At 43.7% G+C, this 15,384-nt stretch overlaps 1 protein-coding gene across 9 annotated transcripts in view; it reads right to left on the bottom strand.

Moving 5' to 3' along the window:
- LOC124116909 (myosin-11-like) overlaps positions 1 to 15,384 on the bottom strand; it is a 65,220-nt gene that overhangs the window by 36,619 nt on the left and 13,217 nt on the right. For 8 of the 9 annotated variants that reach the window (XR_007220319.1, XR_007220318.1, XR_006858194.2 and 5 more), the window contains exons 2-11: positions 15,135 to 15,254; positions 11,417 to 11,606; positions 9,825 to 10,174; positions 7,864 to 8,023; positions 7,100 to 7,254; positions 6,084 to 6,203; positions 4,461 to 5,006; positions 3,502 to 3,615; positions 3,191 to 3,228; positions 2,278 to 2,749 (exon numbers count right to left, since the gene is read on the bottom strand). Coding sequence is in view for 6 of the 9 variants with exons in the window: in XM_046478516.2 (XP_046334472.2) it covers positions 2,278 to 2,749; positions 3,191 to 3,228; positions 3,502 to 3,615; positions 4,461 to 5,006; positions 6,084 to 6,203; positions 7,100 to 7,254; positions 7,864 to 8,023; positions 9,825 to 10,174; positions 11,417 to 11,606; positions 15,135 to 15,254 (2,265 nt within the window). In the remaining 3 variants the exon portion in view is untranslated. Of the gene's footprint in view, positions 1 to 2,277; positions 2,750 to 3,190; positions 3,229 to 3,501; positions 3,616 to 4,460; positions 5,007 to 6,083; positions 6,204 to 7,099; positions 7,255 to 7,863; positions 8,024 to 9,824; positions 10,175 to 11,416; positions 11,607 to 13,640; positions 13,798 to 15,134; positions 15,255 to 15,384 lie in introns of those variants that run through there. The other variant, XM_046478519.2, reaches the window with a different exon arrangement.

Raw genomic sequence — 15,384 nt, forward strand, 5'->3', positions numbered from 1 at the left:
GTCAGCTAGCAGAAACGGGATTTGTGACAAAGATGCTTTTTTGAGTAACGCTTTTAAAAGACAAGGTATGATTATGGCCCATTAAGGACCACAGGATATGCATAATATATGATGACTTGGATCCTGTCCAAAACTTAAATTCAGCAACTATAACACTTGACATTTCCAGAGGGCCCCAAAATGTTATAGTATTATTATATATTATAGTACCTTGGGCTATTATCCTGGTTTGGTGATGCTCGTTGTTTCGTTATTCAACTTCACCATAACTGATGATCAGTGAGGCAATATTCCAATTTCAGATACCAACCTTGTTGCCCATGAAGTACTTCAGATATGAATATACTTCCGGGTACCCACCTTGTTGCCCATGGTGTGCTGCAGGTATGAACATACTTTCGGGTACCCACCTTGTTGCCCATGGTGTGCTGCAGGTAGACAATACTACCGGGTACCCACCTTGTTGCCCATGGTGTGCTGCAGGTAGACAATACTACCGGGTACCCACCTTGTTGCCCATGGTGTGCTGCAGGTAGACCATACTACCGGGTACCCACCTTGTTGCCCATGGTGTGCTGCAGGTAGACAATACTTCCAGGTACCCACCTTGTTGCCCATGGTGTGCTGCAGGTATGAACATACTCTCGGGTACCCACCTTGTTGCCCATGGTGTGCTGCAGGTAGACAATACTACCGGGTACCCACCTTGTTGCCCATGGTGTGCTGCAGGTAGACCATACTACCGGGTACCCACCTTGTTGCCCATGGTGTGCTGCAGGTAGACAATACTTCCAGGTACCCACCTTGTTGCCCATGGTGTGCTGCAGGTATGAACATACTTCCAGGTACCCACCTTGTTGCCCATGGTGTGCTGCAGGTAGACAATACTACCGGGTACCCACCTTGTTGCCCATGGTGTGCTGCAGGTAGACCATACTACCGGGTACCCACCTTGTTGCCCATGGTGTGCTGCAGGTAGACAATACTTCCAGGTACCCACCTTGTTGCCCATGGTGTGCTGCAGGTATGAACATACTTCCAGGTACCCACCTTGTTGCCCATGGTGTGCTGCAGGTAGACAATACTACCGGGTACCCACCTTGTTGCCCATGGTGTGCTGCAGGTAGACCATACTACCGGGTTCCCACCTAGTTGCCCATGGTGTGCTGCAGGTAGACCATACTACCGGGTACCCACCTTGTTGCCCATGGTGTGCTGCAGGTAGACCATACTACCGGGTACCCACCTAGTTGCCCATGGTGTGCTGCAGGTAGACCATACTACCTGGTACCCACCTTGTTGCCCATGGTGTGCTGCAGGTAGACAATACTACCGGGTACCCACCTTGTTGCCCATGGTGTGCTGCAGGTAGACCATACTACCGGGTACCCACCTTGTTGCCCATGGTGTGCTGCAGGTAGACAATACTTCCAGGTACCCACCTTGTTGCCCATGGTGTGCTGCAGGTATGAACATACTTCCAGGTACCCACCTTGTTGCCCATGGTGTGCTGCAGGTAGACAATACTACCGGGTACCCACCTTGTTGCCCATGGTGTGCTGCAGGTAGACCATACTACCGGGTTCCCACCTAGTTGCCCATGGTGTGCTGCAGGTAGACCATACTACCGGGTACCCACCTTGTTGCCCATGGTGTGCTGCAGGTAGACCATACTACCGGGTACCCACCTAGTTGCCCATGGTGTGCTGCAGGTAGACCATACTACCTGGTACCCACCTTGTTGCCCATGGTGTGCTGCAGGTAGACAATACTACCGGGTACCCACCTTGTTGCCCATGGTGTGCTGCAGGTAGACCATACTACCGGGTACCCACCTTGTTGCCCATGGTGTGCTGCAGGTAGACAATACTTCCAGGTACCCACCTTGTTGCCCATGGTGTGCTGCAGGTATGAACATACTTCCAGGTACCCACCTTGTTGCCCATGGTGTGCTGCAGGTAGACAATACTACCGGGTACCCACCTTGTTGCCCATGGTGTGCTGCAGGTAGACCATACTACCGGGTTCCCACCTAGTTGCCCATGGTGTGCTGCAGGTAGACCATACTACCGGGTACCCACCTTGTTGCCCATGGTGTGCTGCAGGTAGACCATACTACCGGGTACCCACCTAGTTGCCCATGGTGTGCTGCAGGTAGACCATACTACCTGGTACCCACCTTGTTGCCCATGGTGTGCTGCAGGTAGACAATACTACCGGGTACCCACCTTGTTGCCCATGGTGTGCTGCAGGTAGACCATACTACCGGGTACCCACCTTGTTGCCCATGGTGTGCTGCAGGTTCTCATTGTCCATCCGCAGGTCTTCCAGAATCTGCTCCAAGTCCAGGACCTTGGCCTCAAGGTCGTTCCGCATCCGCCGCTCCTGATCCAGTCTATCTCTGGCTGTTGTCAGATCATCCTCCACATTGCCATAATCAAACACTTTCCTCTCTAACTCAATCCTCTGTTTACGCTCACCCTCAAACCCATCCGCTACCATTGTCCTTTCCGCTAACTTCATCTCAGTTTCATGAATTTTCGACTCTAAATCTGATTTTGACTTTCGTTCCTGTTCAAGTGATGCCCTCAGCTTGGTCAGTTCATGGATTTGGGTCTCGGAAAATGACAGTTTGTCAGAGAGAGATGTTTTCTCACACTGTTCATGTTCAAGGGTGGTTCGTGTCTTGGTCAACTCTGACAGCGTCATCTGCAGCTTGGTCGTGATATCATCCATCTCAAGCTTATATCTGAAACAGGGAAAAGAGTATTGTTTCACACCACGGTATGCAACATATCGTACAAGATCATGGCAGGGGACACAAGAAGTGAGATTCGCAGACTGTACCCATGTCGGGAATTGAAACCCGGCCTTCAGCATGACCAGCCAATCACTTGGCTACTCCACTGCTCCTCAAAGGGACACACTAAGAGCTCGGTGGCCGCGAGGTATAGATGACCCGGTGGCCTCGAGGTACAGGTGGTCTCAAGGTACAGAACTCACTGTTATGTGTGTCATGATGCATTGCGAATACCCACCTGATCACACATGAACATACACCCATGTATCAATTCATGTTCAAGAAGTATTTCGTACTGGGGACTGCTCAGGTCCCCTCAGTGGCACAACCAACTGGTTACCATAGTTACTCATTCCAGTGTATAAATATCAGAAAGAAGTGTCCACTTACTTCTTTTCCAAGTCATCATTTGAGGTCATAAGAGACTTCTGAAAGAAACACAAACAAACAAAGATCAGCAAAGGTTAGTGTTGGAAATCCGTTCAGATTTTGTCATCGATAATTCAGTATCAGTTTGTTCCAATCAATCAATCCTCAATTATAATTATGAAAATCGGTTAAATTTTCTAAAAATTGTCCTTCAGTGCACACATTTTTTCCATTTGGCCACTGGTGAAAATATTATGGTTTGCGAACCCAAAAGTGGCTCCCGAGATCAAACTGGCGTGAACTTTGAATCCTGCATGACAACAACAACCAACCTGTGTTTGTAGGAGGGTGTTCTCACTGACTCGCGTGTCATTGAGTTCTGACTGGATGTCGGACATTTGACCAGTCAGCTTCTGGTTCTGTTCTCTCATGTGAGATGAAATAATCTGACAAATATTCAAACAGAGCAATGAAGTCTTTGTGGCATTTTAAAGTTGGTAGATCATGAACATTAGGTGACTGAAAGAGCAAGAAACTGCCATGAGATGTTGTCACTAAAAAGGTTGTCGGAAACGTTTTATTAAAAGCATTTATTGCAATGAAGGGGGCACAGGTGGCCAAGTCGTCTTTGGCGCCACTATTCACTGCGCGCATTGGACTTTTGGGTATCCCTGTTTAACTGCAGCATTTTATTTCAATGGGCTAGCATTATAAAACATGCACGCACGTGTAGCGGCCATAAAATTTCCGAGTCCCGTGATGGGATTCGAACCACGGACCTTCTAATCAGAGGTCGGACGCCTTGTCCACATGACCAAAGAGGTTAACCCCGTCAGCAAGCTAACAAGGTAAGGATGTCATCTGTGGGATGACTCCACGCCCTGCTACATACTCCCCCGTCAACAGAAGGCACGTCCCGGGCCGCATAGTATAGGGTACTGAGACTTATATTGCTCAAATTAAATATGAACGTGCTCATCCCCACGTTGGGCGCCATTGTAGCGGCCATAAAATTTCTGAGTCCCGTGATGGGATTCGAACCACGGACCTTCTAATCAGAGGTCGGACGCCTTGTCCACATGACCAAAGAGGTTAACCCCATCAGCAAGCTAACAAGGTAAGGATGTCATCTGTGGGATGACTCCACGCCCTGCTACACATGCATGCAACTATCTTGATCATGATGTTTAACCTCATTTCACCTCAACTCATTCTATACATGTTAAATTGAATCCATTTTTATGATACATTTTAAAAAGGAGAAAAACCTATCACACCAAGAGCAACGCACCTCTAGTTTGGCAAGTTCTTGACTGTGTGATAACTGGTTCTTCTGCATCTCCTCCTGAAGCTGAGCGATCTGATTGGTCAGTTCCTTATTGTCCTTACTCATAGACTCTGTGTTTTCACTCAGAGACGTCTTATCAGCCTTGAGTGTTTCCAACTCCTCATGAAGTGACCTCAACTGACCCTCCTGTTCCTCCCGGGAGGCCAAAAGGTCATCCTTGTCCCTACACATCTTTTCTCTCTCCTCATTGGCTAATTCGATCGCCTGTTTAAGAGAGTCTATGTGATTGGTCAGTTCATCTTCTTTCTTTGTTAGCAATGTATTTTGATTGGTTAATTCCTCCCTTTCAGCCTCAGCTTCAGCAAGGTCATTCTTCAAGGTTGCCATCTTGTCCGTGAGGTTCTGTTTGTCGTTCTTCATAATGTCTACAACATCCTGGAGTGTGGAGGCCTTCTGAGACTCTGACCTAAGCACCTTCACCTCCTCTTGTAAAGTGGAAAGCTTTGTGGACAGTTCCTCATTGGTGGTCGACAACTTCTCAACACTTGACTGGGAATAAACAGAAAGACATCAAAACAAAACATTTAATGTAATGGGAAATGAAGAAATCATGAGAATCTGTTGATTCCAGAAGGAGAATCAACAAGCCCAGAAAAGCTGTTACTTCACCCTCCTTATCATACCTCTGCCTCATCCAGCTGTTACTTCACCCTCCTTATCATACCTCTGCCTCATCCAGCTGTTACTTCACCCTCCCTGTCTTACCTCCGCCTCATCAATCTGTTACTTAACCCTCCCTGTCTTAACCTCTGCCTCATCCAGCTGTTACTTCACTCTCCCTGTGTTACCTCTGCCTTATCCAGCTGTTACTTCATCCTCCCTGTCTTACCTCTACCTTATCCAGCTGTTACTTCACCCTTCCTGTCTTACCTCCGCCTCATCCAGCTGTTACTTCACCCTCCCTTTCTTACCTCCGCCTCATCCAGCTGTTAATTCACCCTCCCTGTGTTACCTCTGCCTTATCCAGCTGTTACTTCACCCTCCCGTTCTTACCTTCGCTTCATCCAACTGTTACTTCACCCTTCCTGTCTTACCTCCGCCTCATCCAGCTGTTACTTCACCCTCCCTTTCTTACCTCCGCCTCATCCAGCTGTTACTTCACCCTCCCTGTGTTACCTCTGCCTAATCCAGCTGTTACTTCACCCTCCCGTTCTTACTTCCGCTTCATCCAGCTGTTACTTCACCCTTCCTGTCTTACCTCCGCCTCATCCAGCTGTTACTTCACCCTCCTGTCTTACCTCCGCCTCATCCAGCTGTTACTTCACCCTCCCTGTGTTACCTCTGCCTTATCCAGCTGTTTCTTCACCCTCCTTGTCTTACCTCTGCCTTATCCAGCTGTTACTTCACCCTTCCTGTCTTTCCTCCGCCTCATCCAGCTATTACTTCACCCTCCCTGTCTTACCTCTGCCTTATCCAGCTGTTACTTTACCCTCCCTGTTTTACCTCCACCTCTTCCAGCTGTTACTTCACCCTCCCTGTCTTACCTCTGCCTCTTCCAGCTGTTACTTCACCCTCCAATTATTACCTCCGCTTCATCCAGCTGTTACTTCACCCTCCCTGTCTTACCTCTGCCTCATCCAGCTGTTGTTCCAGCTCCTCTGCCTCAGCTCGCAGGTTCTTGTTCTTCAGCTGGAGTTGCTGCTGCTGCATCAGCCCCTTCTCCATATCATTCTTCATCTTTTTCAACTGAACAACGAGAAGATCTATACCCACACTGGACATTTTACATCAACATCTTATTGCCTGCTACTTTCGTGGTCTTGTTAACAGCTTTTCACTTTATCATTTATCACAAGTGTGAGTGAGTGTGCCCCTTTCAGCAATATTCCAGCAATACCACGAAGATGGACACAACAAATGGATCTCACATGTTGTACCCATGGGAACCAAACCCTGGCCTTGGCTCAGACTAGCTTGACTAGGTTTCCACATCACAGTGTCTGTGCAATACAGATCTATCTTTCAAAAGACAACATAACAATTTCTAATAACTGTGGATTCTTTTCCCCCGACACCAAAATCTCAGCAAAAATGTCATAAAGTGTTGTCCATGGCAATCAGTTTGACAATGAAACCATACTGTTTCAGAAAGCTGATATCTGGTTGGCTCAACAGCAACACATCCTATATTTCGATTGGGCAGACAAAGCTTGCTTAGAGTTCACCTGATGTGACCTCCTGTTGAGGCTCAGTCAGACATAGGCTCAGAGAAGTACTGAAATGAAATCCATCACTTCATGGGTGATGAGGGGGGCACGGGTGACTCAGTCCTCTAAGGCGTGCAGAGTTGCATCCCTTGGGCACTCCAGAAATTGTGGGTTCGAATCCCCATTCTCCTTAATTATGTCTCCCGGTTTGTCAGCACCATACTCAGGCTCGTGGTTTTACCAAAGTGGTAAATGTCTGAGACCTGCATCACTTCAGGCTTTCCTCCCACAGTAAGCTGACACGCTGCAATATAACTGGAATACTGTTAAAGCGGCGTTAGACCCAACTCACTCACTCACTAATAGGTGACAGAGGGTAGTATTGTATGGATGTGTAACGGGGCAAAGATCTGATGTTACTGATCTTGGTCTTACTTCATCCTCTTTCTTGCCAATCTCTGTCTCCATGCTTCGGATCTTGCTGCGAAGGGGAATTATTTCTCCTTCTATTTTAGTTTTCTCCTCTATGATCCTCCTGAGAGACACATCACTGGCCGAGCGCGTCAGTCCGGCTCTTTGGGGGCGCGGACCTGGAAGAAAAACAGAACAAACATGAATTGTAATCTCCCGTGTTATTGTCATATATTCTTTTTTTGTATGGTATTAAATAACCAGTCAGGGCTACAGGTCATCACATTTCAATTGGCCTTTAGCAGCACTCAACTCTCAGCATTCAACAAAATTGTTGAATGTTGAATAAGGTCAAAATTAGGAGAAATCTTTTCCCAGCCTGTCAAAGATTTCAGCAATTTCAGCAACTCTGAAGTACATGTATATATTGACTACTGTTAGCAGCACATTACTGTGGCTTCATTTCATGTATTTCAGCCTACAGAGGCATTTTCAAAAAAAATAATTTTTATTCCTCTTCTTCATAATACTTTTCCCTCAGCATACAGACCTGTATGGTTGTTCCAAAAATAATGTCCTGTGGGTCCAGAAACAATTGTTATGCTCATCCGTTTAGAGAAATATAGTCATTGCGAGCTGACTGAAAAAAACATTGTGTCTCACACAAAAATCCAGGCCTTGCCCTTACACAGTACATTTTTAGAATAACATTTGACAACTATTATGAAAAGGCCAAACAATTTAGACCTCTGTCACCTTCAAAGAACCATCGGCTCTTTTGAACTTACTTTCCATGAGGGATTCCTTGTCCTTTTGTCTTTCCTTCTCTCTATCCTCTTTCTCCTTCCTTCTCTCCTCATCACGTTCTTCCCGTTCGCTCTGACGCAGGTTGTGCTCATTCTCAAGGTCATCGGTGAGTCTGTTTATCTCAGCTTCAAGTTCCTTCAACTGATTGAAAGACTGTTTCAGAATATTTGACTGTACGACCATAGAACTTCTACAATGTATGTGCATCTTCTTCTATTACTTAGGCTAGGCTTTATTAAAAACATTAAAAGCCGTCCTTTTTTTTCTCCACTGACCAGACGTAAGTATAATGGCTAAAAGAAACTCACTTACTGTTGCTATTAATATAAATATATCATTTAAAATATTATAATTAAAACCTATTGAAAAATTATCTTAAAAACTTTAAAACACAACAATTTATGACGAATCTTGACGATATGATTACAGATCGGTGTCAACAGTGGAAAGGAGGTACCTTTTTTTTTCTCAATGCCACTAAAAACTTTGAGGAAATGAAATAAAACATTTGAAATTTGATTGTTTTCATTTATTTTTTTTCTGACTAAACAAAATGAATTTTGGGGCCAGAAAATCCATAAACAAAACATGTTTATCTTTTGGATACCTTAAATACCTCACTCTCAATTATTACTCAAGTCCAAATGATATCATCACTTGTTTCAATATACCCGTGAAGATCCATGTTAGAATTGGTCTCCAGCAACCCATGCTTGTCTTAAGAGGCAACTAACAGGATCGGGTGGTCAGGCTTGCTGACTTGGTTGATACATGTCATCATATCCCACTTGCATAGGTCGATGCTCATGATGTCAAGACTTGATTATTTACAGACTGCCGTCATGTAGCTCAAATATTGCGAATAGTGACACGTTAAACAACAAACAAACAAACAAAACAACTTGTTTCAATCAAGAAAGAAAAGTAATTTGACTTGACGTCACTTTTAGTGTGTCATAAAATTCAACCAGATTCAAAAACAGAGCTATGGAAGCACATGGGTCCGGGGTACTGTAAATCTTGAAATTAACGCGAGCGTGAATTAAATGCGAAAAATGCGAGTGGTCTTTGTTCGTATTATTAAACAACGCATTTATATCAACAATAAGTTATTTTGGGTAGCAGAAATACCAACTCATTCATACACTGAAAACAAACAACTATGTATTCCACACCACTGTTCATTGAGCAGCACTTTTGTAACAAGTACATAAACAATGCCATTCAAAGACTAATTACATCCTGTGAATTGTCACTGCTGGGGTTCTACACACTTAGGTCATCACTGATCACACCTGCAAGTCCAGACAGATGCCACCCACGCAACAGGGTGTCTTTGTTCTTTGCGACTACGTCAAAGGCCGACACGAGCCAGTGCCCATGTATTGTTTTAGCGGAGTACTATTATCAGTGCTAATAAGCGCTGTTATTTGGTGTGTGATTGGATTAATGTAAGGTTGGATGAGGATGAGGATTCTCCTGTAAACCTGACAGAGGACATTTTCTTCCACTGATGCTTGAGAGGAGAGGGGTGTCGCATTCATATTGATTCCCATTATTGACTAGGGGCCAACGGTCGCATTCTTTTGGAGACGCATTAATTTCACAATTTACAGTATATAAATTAGAATGGAGACATGACACACTTGAGAATCAAAGATGCTAACAGAAAAACACTGTTTTTCAGACAATTACCGTTTAAAAATACATTCTGTTGCAATGAATCATTTATCAAGAGATTTAAAAAAAAAAAAATTCCCGCCTGGATTAACAGGCTTTGAATAATGGTAAGAAGGCGACAATGTTTTTATTTTCCCCTTAAATCAACCTTGACAACTTATTATTTTCATATTCTAGTTTACTTCTTGCAATAAGAAAATAAAAAAACTGAAATTGTAAGAAACTAATCTTTCAACAATATTGCTGCAAATACGTTTCCTACCTTTTGTTTGGAAGAATTGAGGTCGTCCTCCAGCTTGGCGTTCTCATCCATGAGTGCTCCAATCTCCTCCTCGTGTTCGTGCTTCAGTGAACTCCGCGCCCGGTTCTCCTGCTGTCGTAGTTGCTGCATCTCCTCCTCAAAGTCGTCACGTTCTCGTTCCAGGATCTTCTTCAACTCCTCTGAATCCTTGTCACCTGATTGGCTGTTATTCTGCTCCGCCTCCAGCTCATCCAATAGCCTTGCTCGTTCCACCAGAAGAAAGGCAATCTGTTCACTGCTTGTTGCCTTGGCAATCTCATCCAGTCCCTGCTGTGAAAGCATCTCTGACGTTTCTTTACGGATTTCATCACCTGATGAAACAAGAATTAGAGATGGGGTGAAATGGGGTTTAAGGCAGCATTCAAGATAATTGCTCTTACTATTACAGCAATGTGTGTGTGGCTGCTTGTACTTGACCGAACAAATGCCTGTATTAAAGAGGTAGCCCACTGAGATATCATGCTGCAGTTTAACATGGATACCCCACTCAGACACAGTACAAAGGAACCGAGGCCAACCAGACCCTGTTTATGACCTTGATGCCGATTGCTAGGCAGGGTAACAACAAGTACCATCTTTCAATCTCTTTGGTATAACGCAGCCAGGGATCAAACCACAGACCTTTCACTCTCAGGGCAAACACTATGTCCACTAGACCACAGAGGTGGTCAACGAGAATTATATTAAATATTAATATCCATCTAAAAGTTATTGTGATGATGATTCAAGACAGACAGATACTAATAATAAATGTCAATATTATATCGAGATAGAAGGTCAGACAGTCCGCGAAAGAAACGTGAATAATGCGAGCATGAAAGTATTCGAAAAAAGTGTGTCCCTTGCCCACATTAATATAGTGAGATATTTTTATCTTGACATATTTATTGTCGTGTGAGGTTCACTGCACATGCTTTGTGCTACTATGGGTACAACTACTCTGTATAGTTGACAGTGAAGAGGACTTCAGTTGAATATCTCAAGATTTAATGGAGTGTGATTACAACCAAAAGACAGGATAATGGCAATGATGTAATAGAGGTATGGTATTCACAAGAATTAACTGCTTTGATTTCATATTATCCATTCTCAAACTACTTGTCATAGAATTCTAAGTCTTGCTGTTGCCATTTGCTGATTAGATTTTATAGTTCAAAGGCAGGGCTAGACACATAACTTCATGAAGCATTTTAGGCCAGTGGTCAACAATGGCATTTATTTGGGGATGTATTAAAATTTCATGACTAACAGTATATTACTCTGTGACATTCTTGAAATGTTGACTCTTCAGAGAAACTTAGCTGAAGTCAAATTCTTTTTCAAATGGTATAATGTGATCAAGTTGTGGCGTAAACAACAATGGATCACGTTACGTTCTCAACATTAAAGCAATGTCACGTCATATCGGTCAATCAGCACTGACATTCACTAAAATGCTCCCGTGCAAATATTGGAAAGTTATTACACTCGTACTTTCCACATTTATCGGCAAAAGGGAATGACACCTGCCAAAAACCAATATGCCCAATGAATACTCAAAGATTCCAACTCACTCTCATTGGCCTTGAATTGTTCGACCTCCGACTTGAGAGCCTCGTTCTCGCCCTCCAGTTCCTGTATGAGAGCCTCTCTCTCGTCTGACAGGTGGCGGATGTGTTCCACATAGTTCTCCACCTCCTTCATCTCCTCCGACTGGGACTGTCGCAGCTTCTCCTCCAACTCCCGCGCCAGCTTCAGGTCCGTCTGAACAACACAGCAGTCATTAGTCACAACAAATCCCTCTGAACAACACATCCCTCTGAACAACACATCTGTCTGAACAACACAGCAGTCATTAGTCACAACAAATCCATCTGAACAACACATCCCTCTGAACAACACATCTGTCTGAACAACACATCGATCTGAACAACACATCCCTCTGAACAACACAGCAGTCATTAGTCACAACTAATCCCTCCGAAAAACACTCCATCTGAACAACACATCCATCTGAACAACACATCTGTCTGAACAATATATACATCTGAACAACACATCCATCTGAACAACACATCCATCTGAACAACACATCTGTCTGAACAATATATACATCTGAACAACACATCCATCTGAACAACACATCCCTCTGAACAACACATCTGTCTGAACAATATATACATCTGAACAACACATCCATCTCAACAACACATCTGTCTGAACAACACATCTGTCTGAACAATATATACATCTGAACAACACATCCATCTCAACAACACATCCCTCTGAACAACACATCTGTCTGAACAATATATACATCTGAACAACACATCCATCTCAACAACACATCCCTCTGAACAACACGTCACCCATTAGACCCATTAGGTTGACACTACCCGATATCCAGTTTACAGAGGTAGACACCACCCGATCCCCAGTTTACAGAGGTAAGAACTGTCCAATCCCCAGTTAACAGAGGTAGACACCACCGGATCCCCAGTTTACAGAGGTAGACACTGCCGGATCCCCAGTTTACAGAGGAAGACATCATCCAATCACCAGTTTACAGAGGAAGACATCATCCAATCCCCAGTTTACAGAGGAAGACATCATCCAATCCCCAGTTTACAGGGGCAGACATCATCCAATCACCAGTTTACAGAGGTAAACACCAGTTTAGAGAGGAAGACATAATCCAATCCCCAGTTTAAGTGGCTAGACACCACCTTATCCCCAGTTTACAGAGGAGGAGATCATCCAATCACCAGTTTACAGAGAAAGACACCAGTTTAGAGAGGAAGACATAATCCAATCCCCAGTTTAAGTGGCTAGACACCACCTTATCCCCAGTTTACAGAGGTAAACACCAGTTTAGAGAGGAAGACATAATCCAATCCCCAGTTTAAGTGGCTAGACACCACCTTATCCCCAGTTTACAGAGGAGGAAATCATCCAATCACCAGTTTACAGAGGTAAACACCAGTTTAGAGAGGAAGACATAATCCAATCCCCAGTTTAAGTGGCTAGACACCACCTTATCCCCAGTTTACAGAGGTAGACACCAGTTTAGAGAGGAAGACATCATCCAATCCCCAGTTTAAGTTGCTAGACACCACCTTATCCCCAGTTTACAGAGGTAGACACCAGTTTAGAGAGGAAGACAACATCCAATCCCCAGTTTAGAGAGGAAGACATCATCCAATCCCCAGTTTAAGTGGCAAGACACCAAATACGTTTCTACTTATGAATATACACCATGTATAAATTGCTATTTGGCCACATTTCACTTTGAACTGGTCCCTCTCATTAACATTTCAGGGCAATACTTCCAAGTTGTTAATGGTCACAATACACTGGAAGTCAACCCTTAGCAAAAGCACTGGCCGTTTACTGATTCTGCACTGAAGACCCTCCAGGAAACATGACGAGGGTCAACAATGGTCAAGGGTCAAACAATGATCATGATTCTAGAAATGATGAAATGTTTTTACTTTCACTTTTAAACATTCCAAACATTCAATTTTGAAACCAGATAGATTCGACATCATAAATAACAGGAATACAAAGATATCTAAACCTTGATGTGCTTGAGAAACAGAGAACGACAAAACATCACAAACTTATTTTCTGCACATTAGCAGTTTTGAGACATTCAATGAAAAATATTTCAAAACCAGCTACAAATATAGAAATTATTTAAATCACTTCAAGCACATGTCAACCCATCCAGGTCAGCCCATAAACAGGTGACATATATCAGTCACATGATAAGCTTTTATTAGTGTAAACATGCATTACCATAATATCAGCATTTATCTTGATACACCTGGGGAGACGCTTGTGTCAAAATACAGGACGGCCATGTCTGTCCGCATCCGACAAACAGGACAGGTGCCCCCATCACTGTCAATACAGATCCCCCAACCCGTCTAATCAACGTCAACAGTGCACTTCAACACAAGGGTTCCAGGAATAGCACGGAAATAGAACAACAAAACATATATACGCTCAGGTGAGGAGTGACCTAATTTTAAATAGTACACCAGTGTCCAATTATGCAGTTGCCATAGGAACAGGTCGTTCATGCACCTGCACAGGTAAAGCAGGTGTACAGTGATGCCTGAAGCAGGTAAATCTTGTTCAGACAAGGATGGTTCTGTGATGATTATGTGTATACTCATTGATGTATCATGGTGTTTATGTGTGGGAAGGGGACACCACTTAAAGGGGGACTCTGCTCTAAACTGCAAGTGATTCCTTGTCCCCAAACAATTATCTTTAGATCTATGCTCCCATCAAGTGAAAAAAAAATATGGCCACGCCCTCTTGCAGATTACTGTTTTCTGATTGGCTGACGACAGTGTGAGCAGGTGTCACTGATTTTGTATCTTCTTTAGTATTTTGTATGTTCATGATTAAACATGAATCTGTGAAGTTATTTTGTTGATTTACAAAGTGTGTGCACATCAGTTTTTACATTATAACCTCCATAAACAAAAAATATGTAAGTCTATGTATAATGATCTGGTGACTTTCTCAGTGATAGTTCTGCTTGAGACTTGTGTCTAACTTTGACTGTGTGTATGTGATTAGGGTAATCATTAACTCATAGATTGACATCCAATGTGATCTGATCAAATCTGCTGGGACTGCTGATTGGGCCAAGCCAAGTGTCCCATTAACATGTTTGAACTTGTCTCCCACTAAAGGGGACTGTACTGTGCTCTATAGTCTGATGCTCATAACAACTGTTGGGGCGTGGACATTATAATTGGTGGCGTGTGAAACTGGGACAATGTATGTATGTATGTATGTATGTATGGATGTATGGATGGATGGATGGATGGATGGATGGATTGTCTCCCACTAAAGGGGACTGTACTGTACTCTATAGTCTGATGCTCATAACAACTGTTGGTGTGTGTGAAACTGGGACAATGTGTGTGTGTGTGTGTGTGTGTGTGTGTGTGTGTGTGTGTGTGTGTGTGTGTGTGTGTGTGTGTGTGTGTGTGTGTGTGTGCGTGTTTGTGTGTGGATGGATGGATGGATGGAGTGGATGGATGGATGGATGGATGGATGGAGTGGATGGATGGATGATACTTTAAACATGAAAAAACTCATCATGCAGAGCAACAAACAAACCGTATACTCCACCTATGAAGGAGTAAGCGTACACTCCGAAATGTTGTGTTCCTTAGATATAAAATAGAAGTTGGCATCCATATATTCTTTTCCTTATGTGTATCACTTCTAAATGCCTCTCAAAGACATGAACACAGAACCATTCCTCACCTGTGAATTCTGGTAGAGTCGCCATAGATACAGGAGTTTCTCTGTGTCTGCACATTGTGGGTTCAGTCCGTCTTTAGACAAGTAGTCAGTAATCTGGGACTGGACGTCTGTCGGACTTTCCTGCAACACAAACATTAACATGATGGAAAATGCCTTTTTGTAACATAAGCCAAATCACTGAAACATTTCTAATTCTTTGATTATCAGCTCCAGTGAGTGAGTGAGTATGATTTTACGCCGCTTTTAGCAA

Source organism: Haliotis rufescens, unplaced genomic scaffold (assembly GCF_023055435.1).
Source record: "Haliotis rufescens isolate VD_foot unplaced genomic scaffold, xgHalRufe1.0.p SCAF_13, whole genome shotgun sequence".
Classification (NCBI taxonomy): Eukaryota; Metazoa; Mollusca; class Gastropoda; order Lepetellida; family Haliotidae; genus Haliotis; species Haliotis rufescens.